This window comes from Oncorhynchus nerka, linkage group LG23, assembly GCF_034236695.1.
Source record: "Oncorhynchus nerka isolate Pitt River linkage group LG23, Oner_Uvic_2.0, whole genome shotgun sequence".
Taxonomy (NCBI): Eukaryota; Metazoa; Chordata; class Actinopteri; order Salmoniformes; family Salmonidae; genus Oncorhynchus; species Oncorhynchus nerka.
Genome location: NC_088418.1, coordinates 41782298 through 41796146, shown reverse-complemented (window position 1 = coordinate 41796146; position 13849 = coordinate 41782298). Strand labels below are relative to the sequence as shown.

General features: G+C 39.7%; 1 protein-coding gene across 1 annotated transcript in view; it reads right to left on the bottom strand.

Annotated features, from left to right (window-relative positions):
• Nucleotides 1–4395: 4395 nt before the first annotated feature.
• The window catches only part of il17rel (interleukin 17 receptor E-like), a 37376-nt gene continuing 27922 nt past the window's right edge, over nt 4396–13849 (bottom strand). The window contains 5 exon segments of the mRNA XM_029630005.2: nt 4396–8844; nt 10326–10385; nt 10737–10895; nt 12757–12814; nt 12909–12968. Of these exon segments, the coding sequence (XP_029485865.2) occupies nt 8714–8844; nt 10326–10385; nt 10737–10895; nt 12757–12814; nt 12909–12968 (468 nt within the window). The 3' untranslated portion in view covers nt 4396–8713.

The following is a 13849-nucleotide window of genomic DNA, read 5'->3' as shown; positions in this document are numbered from 1 at the left end:
ATCTATCCTATCTCCTTGTTTGTTTGATTGTTTTTGCGTACAGCTCTCCTGTTAGCGCTAGCGGTTAGCATCAGAACAGATTCCAGACTTTTCAGGCTGGAACAACATGACAGGGGTCAGAATGCCTGGAATGCTGAAAAACACAGATTAGCTCATTCCTGTTCTGTTGTCTCTGGACTGGAGTGGATGGGCTTGTGATTCTAAACTCTATTGTGTGGTGCTCAGGGCTTAGGACATCAGCGGCTGAACTCAGGGCCCCGGAGTGTGGGGCCACAGGACCTAAACCCTAAGCACTAAACCATAGACCATTGATCATATCCCATACATAGTGTTAATTTCAATATGTAGAGTTTCTTTGGGGCTTAGGACATCATGGCCAACTGAGAGCCCACAGCCCATAAACACAAAACACTAAACCCTGAACTCTGCCCACTGACCAGCCTCAATCCGAACAATATTTCAACATGTAAAGTGTGTCTTCTTGTCATCTGACTGAACCCACAAAGATGATTCAACGACTACATGTCAACAGTCTTAAGTGCCTTCCTGTCGTTGATTACTTTTCCATTACATATTATTTGTTCCAGCCTGTACGTTTCCATTCGATTAACCACTGACATGTGCTATACAAACATAAATGGCTAGAAGAGTATGGCAGAAGGCATGGCATTTGTGTACTGTTTTCTCTCTGTTAATAGTAATCAACACTGCCACCTTGTGGTAGATCTTTGCAGTTGTAAGAAAATTCGAACTATTCTCATAATGTCCTATAGATTGCACCATTTATTAATAAAGAGTAAAAATCTATATTATGACTTCACTCAAGTATAGTATTCTATCCGATGTAACCACCACTTTTTAAGGGTGTCGGAAACATGTAAACTGTTTGCAAGTTTCATTGCTGAAACCTTTCACTACTGTGTTTCACATTTCACTGACATGAAGCACCAGTATAATATTCTAGACACTAAAGAATCTCTCTCTCTCTCTCTCTCTCTCTCTCTCTCTCTCCCGCCCCTATTTTACATTTGACCCTTCCTGTTCCTGAAAAAACAGGTAGCAAACATAAGCGGACATTTAGTACACTTCTTCCTCCTTTGCAACAAATGAATAGTCGTTCCCATTCTTCCACCAATAGTATGCTAGGCCTACTGTAGTAGTTTGTCATATCTCTGATACTTTTAATCGTCACGGAATCATTCATTCAGTAACTTAAATGTAAACTCTGTTATCGTTGATAAGTCACTCTGATAATTGCATTCTGTCCAAATGAATTTCCCAATCACATGAGTAGTTATGTTTTACCATGTTATTTCTTTAACCTTTATTTAACCATCAGTGAGAATCTATGGCCTATTATAGGGGGCACGTACGTCAAAACAAATCAGGCGTATTTGAATTTCCTGCTTAATTCCTGATAATCTCGTACGTGCTGAAGTGATCTGTGTACGCATGTTGACTCAAGAAATAATGTTTTCTTTATTTTTTTTATCTACCTTACCAGACAGTTATTTGCATATCACAATTAACTACATGCACTTCATCCCATAAACAAGGAAATAATCCGTCCCACAACCTAGAAATATAATCAATTCACTGCTTTCAGGAAGTAGTTCACAGGGTTGGTTTCTGCCAATGTGCACGTCAGACAACACTGCACGTCACCAGTAACGCAGACGGAACACTGCTCTCTTCCTGGTATCCTGGTTAGGTGGACCCTAGTTTGCGTGTTTCATTCATTTGCCTATGATATTCTCAGGGAAGTTGTAGAAACAAATGAGGTACAGTAATTCTGAATCAATTAACTTCCTTTTTTTCAGAGAATAGGCGATAAGACTCCCATGACCTGGCTCCATTCATACAATAGAACTCTGTCTGATGCTGTGGTCAACAGTGGGAGAGGATGAGCAATGTGGGGGAGGAGAGGATGTGTGGTATTTTTGTCTGTATTTGACAGTTGGATCTATCTCGATAGTCTAAATCAGCTTCCTTCGTCGTCTCTTCTCCATCTACACAGATCTGAAATCACAGGTGAAGGCAACAGGTTGGTTGCTGACTGGGCATCTGCTGTCACCTTTTCCTTCACTGAAGGAAAGGAGAGGATATGAAGTCCTGTTGGACTATTGAGAAGTACTCTTGGATTTAGCAAAGTCATGTTTGTAGGTATAAAAATACCATTCAGAGGACTGGAATTCCAACCTCCTCCTCTTTGTGTAGGTTTGCCAATGTTTAAACTGTGTTAAAGGAACTCCATCACAGCTCAACTCAAGGAAATCCCAATGCTGAGTACACAAAGACAACACAGAATTCTGGTCAATCTGACCAGGAAGCTCATTTACTGTACTGGAATCAAATGCTTCATCATTCTACTTCATGCCCACATGGTGGCTCAACCCTAGCCCTAGGCTCAATCATAACCCTTACCTTAGTGTAAACATTTCCCCACACGAGTCAACTACACTGTTAAAATGAAGTGCTTTGTAACACCAAAACTAGCTGCAACTGAGCTGCCACCAACTTGAAGGAGACAAAACTTGAACTTTGCTGGAGTTTTGAAACACATCATCTTGAGATGTTTTAAAACATTGTAACACCACTCAATCAACTGTTGTGCAACACCTTGCCAGGGACTGGGAGCACTAACAGAAAAGGTTGAAAACCCTATTTTGGTGTTTTCGAGTCCTGTTCAGTGCAGAATTAAATACCCCCTATGTTGGTGTTGTTTCCACTCATTAAAGCTTCTAAACACCATTATGATCTTTTGAATCTTGTCTAGTGCATAATTAGATCATTTTTTTCTGAAGTGTCTTAATGTTTAACATTATTTTATGTATTTGATTATTTGCCTTTATATACCATTTTGGCAGGCATTGCCAAGCACAGTTTTCAATCTACCAGCAGTAGCTGGCAATGGATCTGCATTAATTGAAAATGATACTCATCCACTGCCAATCAACAATGTGGGAACTGTTGCTGTCCACATTGAGCGTACATTTTCTAACGGTTTCGATATTCGTTCCTCATTATCCATTTCACCTCATGGCACAGCAAGCTTAATACTAATATAGAAATATACTTTTCATTCTTCAAACATGCATAGAACATTGTGTGAGAGAATCATGAAGTCAAAACATTTGGAATTACCCACAATCCTCTAAAAACAGAGTCACGTGGCAAGATAGTGAATGCAAGGTGATTAAAACCAAAGACTTCCAATGAGTTCAATCACTCTATTGTCTCTAGCTTTGGTTATCCTCATGAAAGATGCTTACATTTTGAGCAACATGTTAAAGATGCACTACACAGAAATCACTCTGCCATTTCCTGGTTTGCTAAAATTCTAACAGCTCTCCTAATTTCAGTTTATGTGACAAAACAAGCAAGTATTGTGTAGAGAATCATTGCACAATAACCAAAAATATAGTTTTTTCAGGTGTTGTGCTAAATCGAAAGTAAACGACAAAAGCTAAACTTAAGAACGGGTAGCATAGAAATACCCCTTTTAGAAGAAACCTACCGCTTCTTAGACTTGCGTTCAATGATAATGACATATCTATATCACACATTTCTATGTGAATTTGGTCAGGTCACCCAAAAAGTTATATATTGCAGCTTTAAGATGGATTTACATTATCTTGGTCAAATGAAATGAACAAATCATTGAAACCACTTGCATACATTTTTTAAAATACATTTTTGGGTTATTTTGACACTTTACTGAGACTGTTATGAAATGACAGAGGGGTTACAGATGGGTGGTAGAAGGGTTGGAGTGGGGAAATGTTCTTTGGGGAGAGTTGTGACCTGTATAAGTCAGGTGCGATACCGCTAGACTACGGGCTCTGCACGACTTGCATTCATTCCCTATTAGATCATTTATTAAAATTAAGTTTATTAAAAGTATGTTCATTAAGAAATTATTCTGGGTTGAATTGAAATTGACATATTTTGTTGGTTGTTTTTTGAGTAAATTTCAAATCACCCCGAATAATTTCTTACTGTGTGGTTGAGTGGGTACAATTTCAACGAAATGTACCATCTTACCCCTCCTTTCTAAACTGTCCAAATAAAGCTAAAAAAAATAAAGGTGGAATTCCACAAAAAATATTCCCCATAGGCCCTTATCAATCAATATCTAGGCTATAACGAATTTGTATTTCTAAACTATTAATTTCAATGTATGTGTTTTGATGCTGCTTTTTACATGCACTGAAATAACAACGTTTTTTCACCACGCTCTCTTAAAAACACCAATATTCAGGTTGAAGAACCAATTTGGGTGTTTCACATTCTGTGTATTAAAACACTTACATTGGGGTTTACATTCAAACCCTCTCCAAACACCAGATCTCAGCTTAGGTGCACTACTTTTCATGATTTCATTACACAATCATGGTGTTTTGAGACTTTTTATTTTTACAAGGTAGACTCCATTGAGTAGGTTAAAAGTCCAAGAAATAATTATGCAAGAAAGATAATGTATTGGTTTTCTTAATTTAACACTGAGGCAGGTTTGCTCAGGACAGCATAAAATAACTAGTGCTGGAGGGCTTTTATTACAGTTCTTCAAATGCACAGAAACACAGAAATGGCAGCAATATGAGTTTATCTAGAATATAAATGCTAAATATGACAAAACATGTATTACAACCATCACATACATCACATACAGTAACATTTTTCCTCATAAGGTTTAAGTTAAATATATGAAAACATACTGTACACACAACACAAAAGCGTCTGAAACGTCAATCATAGTCAACTCCTGTAGGCAGTCCCACCACAATAAACTGAGAACTTATTTTAGCTTTATAACTTTTTATTGGCTTCTTGTAACAAGTCTATCTATTTAGGCTTAGGCCTAAGTGCAATGTTCAGCCTGTGAATTATGTCAGTAAGTCAGTGTTAATTTTGTCAACAACTAATTACTAGGGTGATCAATTCGAGAATGCAATGCTTAGATGCTCAATTGATACGCAAAAATGATAAATGCATTTATATTTTCATGTAGATGCACGTGATTCATGTCACGATAAAATTGCAATGTTAAAATGAAAATTGAAAATGGTTGATTGAAAATTGGAAACGGTAAACAGAAATTCTAAAATGATTAACAGAAAATGGTCAATGCAATGTAGAAATGTAGAAATGTTACAACTGCCCATGTTCTATTGTCTTTTCTTTCTTCATTTTCAATCTGTATGCAAATTGCTCCTTGGAGGTTTGGACCAGGAAAGAAACACAACACCACCTGCAGTTGTACATTTTTGACATGTCAGGCGCTCTGTTAACGATGGGGTTCAAACCTGGTGTCTTGTATAAACAAAAATAACATTTTAGCCTGCTAAGGCGAAGCTTAGGCAATGTAGCTTGGGGAACCAGACTTTGGTTTAGCGGACTAATCAAACCAAATAAAATGTTATTGGTCACATACACATGGTTAGCAAGTGTAGTGAAGTGCTTGTGCTTCTAGTTCCGACAGTGCAGTAATATCTAACAAGTAATATGACAAATTCACAATGACTACCTTATACACACTAATGTAAAGGGATGAATAAGAAAAAGTACATGTAAATATATGGATGACCAATGGCCATGTGGCATAGGCACGATGCAGTAGATGGTATAGAATACAGTATTTACATATGAGATGAGTACCGGTAATGTAGGATATGTAGACATTATTAAAGTGACTATTTGTAAAGTGAAGAGTGATACCATTATTAAATCCATTATTAAATGTATTCAAGTGGCCAGAGATTTGAGTCTCTATGTTGGCAGCAGCCACTCTATGTTAGTGATGGCTGTTTAACAGTCTGATGGCCTTGAGATAGAAGCTGTTTTTCAGTCTCTCGGTCCCAGCTGATGCACCTGTACTGACCTCGCCTTCTGGATGATAGCGGGGTGAACCGGCAGTGGCTCTGATGGTTGTTGTCCTTGAGGATCTTTTTGGCCTTCCTGTGACATCGTGTGCTGTAGGTGTCCTGGAGGGCAGGTATATTGCCCCCGGTGATGCATTGTGCAGACCACACTACCCTCTGAAGAGCCTTGCGGTTGTGGGCGGAGCAGTTTTCGTACCTGGCGGTGATACAGCCAGACAGGATGCTCTCGATTGTGCATCTGTAAAAGTTTGTGAGTGTTTTAGGTGACAAGACGAATTTCTTCAGGCTCCTGAGGTTGAAGAGACGCTGTTACGTCTTCTTCACCACGCTGTCTGTGTGGGTGGACCATTTCAGTTTGTCCATGATGTGTACGCTGAGTAACATAAAACTTTCCACCTTCTCCACTACTGTCCCGTCGATATGGATAGGGGGCTCTTCCCTCTGCTGTTTCCTTAAGTTCACGATCATCTCCTTTGTTTTGTTGACGTTGAGTGAAAGGTTATTTTCCTGACACCACACTCCGAAGGCCCTCACCTCCTCGTTGTCGGCCGTCTTGTCGTTGTTGGTAATCAAGACTAACACTGTAGTGTCGTCTGCTGATGATTGAGTTGGAGGCATGCATGGCCATGCAGTCATGGGTGAACAGGGAGTACAGGAGAGGGCTGAGAACGCACCCTTGTGGGGCCCCAGTGTTAAGGATCGGCAGGATGGTGATGTTGTTTCCTACCCTCACCACCTGTGGGCGGCCCGTCAAAGTCCAGGATCCAGTTGCACAGGGCGGAGTCAAGACCCAGGATCTCGAGCTTAATGACGAGTTTGAAGGGTACTAGGGTGTTAAATGCTGAGCTGTAGTCAATGAAAAACATTTTTACATAGGCATTCCTCTTGTCCAGATGGGATAGGGCAGTGTGCAGTGTGAGATTGCGTCGTTTGTGGACCTATTGGGGCGGTAAGCAAATTGGAGTGGGACTAGGGTATCAGGTAGGGTGGAGGTGATATGATCATTGACTAGTCTCTCAAAGCACTTCATGATGACAGAAGTGAGTGCTACGGGGCGATAGTCATTTAGTTCAGTTACCTTAGTTTTCTTGTGAACAGGAACAATGGTGGCCATCTTGAAGCATGTGGGAACAGCAGACTGGGATAGGGATTGATTGAATATGTCAGTAAGGATGCGGCTAGGGATGCCGTCTGGGCCGGCAGTCTTGCGAGGGCTATCACGCTTAAATGTTTTACTCAAGTTGGCCACAATGGAGGGGGGTCCACAGGCTTTGCTAGCGGGCCGTGTCAGTGGCACTGTATTGTCCTCAAAGCGAGCAAAGAAGTTGTTTAATTTGTCTGGGAGCAAGATGTTGATGTTCATGACGGGGCTGGTTTTCTTTTTGAAATCCATGATTGACTGTAGACCCTGCCACATACATCTCGTGTTTGAGCCATCTCGTGTTTGAGCTCTCTGTAGTCAACAACCTATTTTTCCTGATGAAACTAATGATGAGATTAAATGCTCTGGAAAAAAACTATAACTATTACCAATTACTTTTAATTGTAAAATGTAACGAGGCGAGAATTCCACGTGAGACAAATGGACATTCAATTTCACATGAAACTCCTTTAAATCTGTTTTGTCCAATTATAAGCATGCATCCCTGTGCAGAATATATAATGCAATCCTCTCATTAGCCGATAACATCTTTCTGTTGCATGGGCTGGTTGTATTGATCTGGCTCTCCCACAAACACAGCTCCCAGTCACTTTAATCACTAATCTCGGTCTCTCTTTTGAGCTGATGCGCAGACAGGATACTTAAATTGTAACAAACTAACCTCAATTAGAAACAATAATGTATTTTAAATCTCTGCTTTCATTTTGGTCATTTTTGCTCTGATCACATCAGAAGCTCTATTGTGCCATGTGCGCTTTTATTAATCTGTGTTGGCAATAGCGAGGTGCAGTTGCTTTTTCCAATTGGGAAAACGAATGATTTTTGCTGAATATGAGGAGTATAGTAATATAGTAAGTATAGTAATCTTCTGGCATTGTGGGAAAGCTCATATTCTCCTATTTTGAAGGAAAGCATTGTTATTTAACCAACTCTGATGGTTATTATGTGGAGAAAATCGGATCTACATTTTTCCTGGGGACCCGACGTTCGCTCTGAACGTTAACACGCATCGCTTGCGGTAATGTTTTAGAAACATGAGGAATCTTTCATATCAGTGAGATTTTTTTTTAAAGTGAAGGTTAAATTACTACACCTTTATAGGGTTAAGATTGGTGCTCCCACACGGCCATATCTCAAAGTTACAGCAATTGTTTTACGGAAGACATCTGTGCTCATTAGCTATCTAGCATGCTCCAAACACTTGTGTGTAAGAATAACTGGGGAGGAAGTGTAGCGGAAGTGTAGTTTGCCGGCTGGAGACACACAGCTTATGGATCTGTGAAAATCTGGGTAAGTAAGTGTATCTTTTTTTATTTGAAAGATTCATTCTCTCAGATACCATTTTGCATCTGATGGTTATTGACGTTTCTAAACGCTAAAACACAGAGCTAAGATTGTAGTTCCCATGGAGCCAGTCGTGACCGAAGTTAACCGCTGAATATCCTACAGAGAAGGGCTTTTCAGAGCTAAGTGTGCACATGATGCAAGTAAGAGGTAAATATGAGTTATTTAAATGTAGAAAAGAAATGTGCAGACTAAAATGTGACTAAAACTAGACTGAAATTGTTTCGGGTTTTTGTCGACTGAAAATTACAAAAATTAACGAAAGATTAAATGACAAAAATGTAACGAAGCTAAAATCTAATTTAAGACTAAATCTAAGACTAAATTAAAACTGCAGTAAGTTAGCCCTTTCGCAATTTTCAAACGGAAGAGTGTAAGGTATGGGCATCTCTTTATGGAGAGTAGTCTGGTCTTGGAGTCCTGGGGTGGTGCGGTCAACAGCAACAGCATGAGATTCTGAAAAGCATGCGGTATTATTAACCATGGCGATATACACTGAGTATACCAAACATTAGGAACACCTTCCTAATATTGAGTTGAACCCCACATCCTTACTTCGCCAGGGTATGGACTCTACAATTTGTCGAAAGTGTTCCACAGGGATGCTGGCCCATGTTGACTCCAATGCTCCCCACAGTTGTGTCAAGTTGTCTGGATGTCCTTTGGGTGGTGGACCATTGCTGATGCACACAGGAAACTGTTGGGTGTGAATAACCTAGCAGCATTGCAGTTCTTGACACAAACTGGTGCGCCTGGGCACCTACTATAAATACATACCCTGTTCAAAGTCACATAAAATGTTTTCCTGCCCATGCCCCTCTGAATGGTACACATACACAATCCATGTTTCAATTGTCTCAAGACTTAAACAACTTTTTTTAGACTCCTCCTTTTAATCTACACTGGTTTAAATGGATTTAACAAGTGACGACAATAAGGGATCTTAGCTTTCACCTGGATTCACCTAGTCAGTCTATGTCATGGAAAGAGAAGGTGTCTTAATGTTTTGTATACTCGGAATATAGTTCTTTATGTGTCTATATTGGGTTAGGGTAAAAGCTAAGATTAGGGTTACGGTTGAACCAGGTTGTGGACATGACACTAGGGCTAGGGTAATGGTTTTGTTTGAGGCTAAGGTAATGGTTCCTACATGAAAAAATACTAGTTTACTATAGAATCCTACAGTACATACTATTTCATTCTATAGTAAACTGAAGTATACTGTAAAATACTATACTACACACTGTAGTATCCCTAAATCATGTGTAGTACTTATAAAATATAGTAGAATGTTGTAGTATACTGAAGAATACTATAGTAAATACTATTTAATTTGCATATACCCATTCCCCTCCCCATATCGCAATTTGTGCCACCCATGAGTGAGAAACCTATATGCCAAGTATAGACCCCCTGTTCCCTACAGCTTATAGAATATAGTAGAAGCTCTGATCTATTGGATCTGACCTCAATCCTACCTACCGATTGTGGAAAATGTGCTCTTGTAGTAGTGGGCATTACAAATTAATTTCTGTGAGCTGGCACATTTGGCTTCCAAATGGCTTTTCATTCAAAATGCTTCTAAATTGGCCTAGAACCAGGGAAGAAAGAAAAAAATCTACATTGTAAATCTCAAATGGTAGGCTACCATTATGTCAGGGGGGGGAATGAATTGAACCAGATTGAAGCGTTCTCCCCACTACAGTAAATATTACAGTATAGAACAGTCTGCAAAAACACTACATTACTATAGTATATAATACCATTTTTTTACTACAGTAAATACTACAGTAAAGTCTAAAAAAACACTACAGTGAATATTAAAGTATTCATACCATAGTATACTACAGTATTTTTTCATGTGGGTTGAACCGGTATGTGGACATAAAGCTAGAGTTGGGGATATGGTTAGTGGATGCACGGTAGAATGGTCTTACCTGTTTGTTGTTTCAATGTACAGACCCCATGCCGTCCTTTTCTGTGCCTCCTCTGGTGAACTGTAGACAGACAGACAGACAGACAGACAGACAGACAGACAGACAGACAGACAGACAGACAGACAGACAGACAGACAGACAGACAGACAGACAGACAGACAGACAGACAGACAGACAGACAGACAGACAGACAGACAGACAGACAGACCGTGTACACAATCAGTCAGCACCCCATTTAAACCTGGGACATTAGTGCACTGTGCAGGCTCGAAATGATTATTTTCAGCACAGTTCCAGCAACTACGATTGATGCTGCCTAACCAGGCCAGTGCAGAACATCTTGGCTCTGCTTTAGATGACTGTGAAAGGGGTAGTTATCATTCACTCAGTTAGGGAGAGGTGGATACATACCAGTTATTAGGGCTTTGATGACTAGAGCTGCCACTATGACAGCAGCAGTGAGACAGGCCACAGCTGGCACCACTACCCAGATCAGCTCCAAGTAGCCTTGCAAGGCCGGAGTTTGCCCAACCATTGCAGGGGCACGGGCACGGGCATCAGCTAGGTCCACTTTGAAAAGCAAAGAGAGAGAAGCAGCAGTCAGAATCAGAGCTCTTTGCATGGTGGATTTCAGACAAAAGAAAAGGAGGACTCTTCAATGTATACTTCAATGTGTTTTATATAAACAGTGGTCGTACACTTTGACTTCAAGCACCTTTTCAAAGCCATAGGATGTTTGTATCTTTATATCTTTCTGTGTAATATTTCCTAATACAACCTATTTTCTGTTTGAAACCTGAGTGGTTCGTGAATGTGTTGAAAATTAATATTTTTTGTTGGTATGAAGAATTCCATCGTGTTAGCAGTGTTTCCTGAGCCCTGTCCATAAAGCCCGTTAAATAGAGTGGAAGCATTGACTTTTTCCACATGTTGTGTTACAGCCTGAATTTAAAATTGATTACATTTAGATTGTGTGTCACTGGCCTACACACAATACCCCATAATGTCAGTGGAATTATGTTTTTCAACCTTTTTACAAATTAATTACAAATAAAAAGGTGGAATATCTTGAGTCAATAAGTATTAAACCCCTTTATTATGGGAAGCAAAACATTGCTTAGCAAGTCAGATAATAACTTTCACAGTGTTAAACATGAACATGTTGAAGTTATTCATTACACTTTGGACAGAGAGGAAGGAAACCACTCAGGGATTTCACCATGAGTCCAATAGTAACTTTAAAACAATTGAATGGCTGTGAGAGGAGAAAACTGAGGATGGATCAACAACATTGTAGTTACTCCACAATACTAACCTAATTGACAGTGAAAATAAGGAAGCTTGTACAGCATACAAATATTCCAAAACATGCATCCTGTTTGCAATAACACCAAAGTAAAATTGCAAAAAATGTGGTAAAGAAATAAACTTTATGTCCTGAACACAAATAATTATGTTAGGGGCAAATCCAATCCACATATTACTGAGTACCACTCTTCATATTTTCAAGCATGGTGGTGGCTCTTTCATGTTATGCGTATGCTTGTCATCAGCATGGACTAGGGAGATTTTTACGATGAAAATAAATGGAATAGAGCGAACCGCAGGCAAATTCCTAGATAAAAACCTGGTTCAGTCTGCAGGTATTGTACAATCCAGGTGTTCAAAACTCTTAGAGACTTACCCAGAAACCCTCACAGCTGTAATCACTGCCCCATGCGATTCTAACATGTATTGGCTCAGGGTTGTGGATTCTTGTGTAAATTATATTTCATTTCATTTTCAATAACTTTGCAGAAATGTCATAAAACAGGTTTTCTCTTTCCCATTATGGGGTATTGTGTGTAGATTAGTGATTGTTTTGTTTGTTTTTGTAATCCATTGAATTCAGGATGTAACAACAAAATGGGGAATAAGTCAAAGGGTATGAATACTTTCTGAAGGCACTGTACATTTAGCGTGTTCAGTCTCGTTCAACACACACACACCTCAAACAAAAGATACTTAAGCTGTGAAGTCAACAGTGTTTGTATCAGATAGGGGCCAAGGCAAGGTGTGCATGCCAGGATTACAGTTTGAAGAAGGTGGAAAGCAGCTGAATAAGAGAAAACCTGCCTCCTTGAGAGTTTTGAATGAGTTAATGTAATGAAAGGGGTAAGGTGAACCACACAAGCGTGATGAGTAACCTTGCCTGAGGCTTACTAGATTTCCTGACTACTTGCGTTAGTTACCATTGCCAATACCTCGGCTTTAGCTCAATGGGCTAACACGGTTTTTGTGGGCTAACATGGTCTTGTCGGAGACCCTGTAGGAACCCAGTCGGTCACTCGAGACTGAATGGTCACAAGGCTGAACTCAAGAGTTTTAAATGAGCTCACTTCTTCTTAAAAAAAAACCTGTACAATAGGTCAAAAAGTCACACCACACTCACAGCATCGTATATGGCAATGAAGGATGGTGACAGCATACTTTACGTTAAGCCTCTTCACCTGTCGAAATAGAATATGCATCTATCAATCAATATCAAAATGCCTGTGAAATCTATACACGTACAAACATTTACATGGACAGTATTCATCTTACCTGGACACAGGTGTTTGGTAGGCATACGTCCACAGTCAGGTTGAGATTAGCAGATTTCTCCTGCAAAAGGAAGACATAAAAACATTTTAGTATACTTCAAAACACTCTCCTGTAAAAGGAAACAGAATACAAAAACATGTCAGTTAGCATTAGAAGAAGAAACAGATTCCCTTACGGCTTCTGTTGTACTTCTGTTCAGGTGTGTCCCCTCCCTCTCTCTCTCTCGAGTATCTTTCATGTACTACCTGGTATTGTGTTTGTCAGTTCTTCACAGTATTAGACTAGCGGTTCAGAACATTGGGCCAGTAACCAAAAGGTCACAGTGGGGACATAACATTATAAAGACTGCTTGTGCAAAATGTTACTGTGAAAAAAGTGTGGCCTACTCAAACGCTGACAATCATAACTAGACTTTCTAATTAAGTGTTTTAATCACACCGGTTTGAGCCTACGCTGCAGGGACCACTTTAGAATGATTACACCCATGTATTCGTACACATTCATCAAATTGGAAATGAGCTATTATCATGCTGGTTAATGCGATGCATGTCTGTTGAATTTGGAAAAATCGGCCCCACCCCACCTACTCAGCCAATCAGGAAGTGCTACTGCGTTGCGGCTGTGGTATACTGCATACTTTTTACTAAAACGTACATGCTAAATAGTATGCAACGATGAGTAAAGAGTATGCAGTTTAAGTATGTAGTACGCTAGTATGGGTATTTGGACACAGCCACTGTCTCTGTGTCCTAAATTGAAACAGAAAAATTACACAGAAAAAGCTTTTTTTTTGTGGGAGCACTCAAGCCCGTTAAGTCTTGGATCAGATGTGTATGAACCCTTTGTTTCAGACAGGTTCATGTCTGAAACAAAGGTGATGCTGAGTGGTGATGCTGTTACACAGCCTGTGAAGATACTGTGAGACACTGGGGTAGCCTATC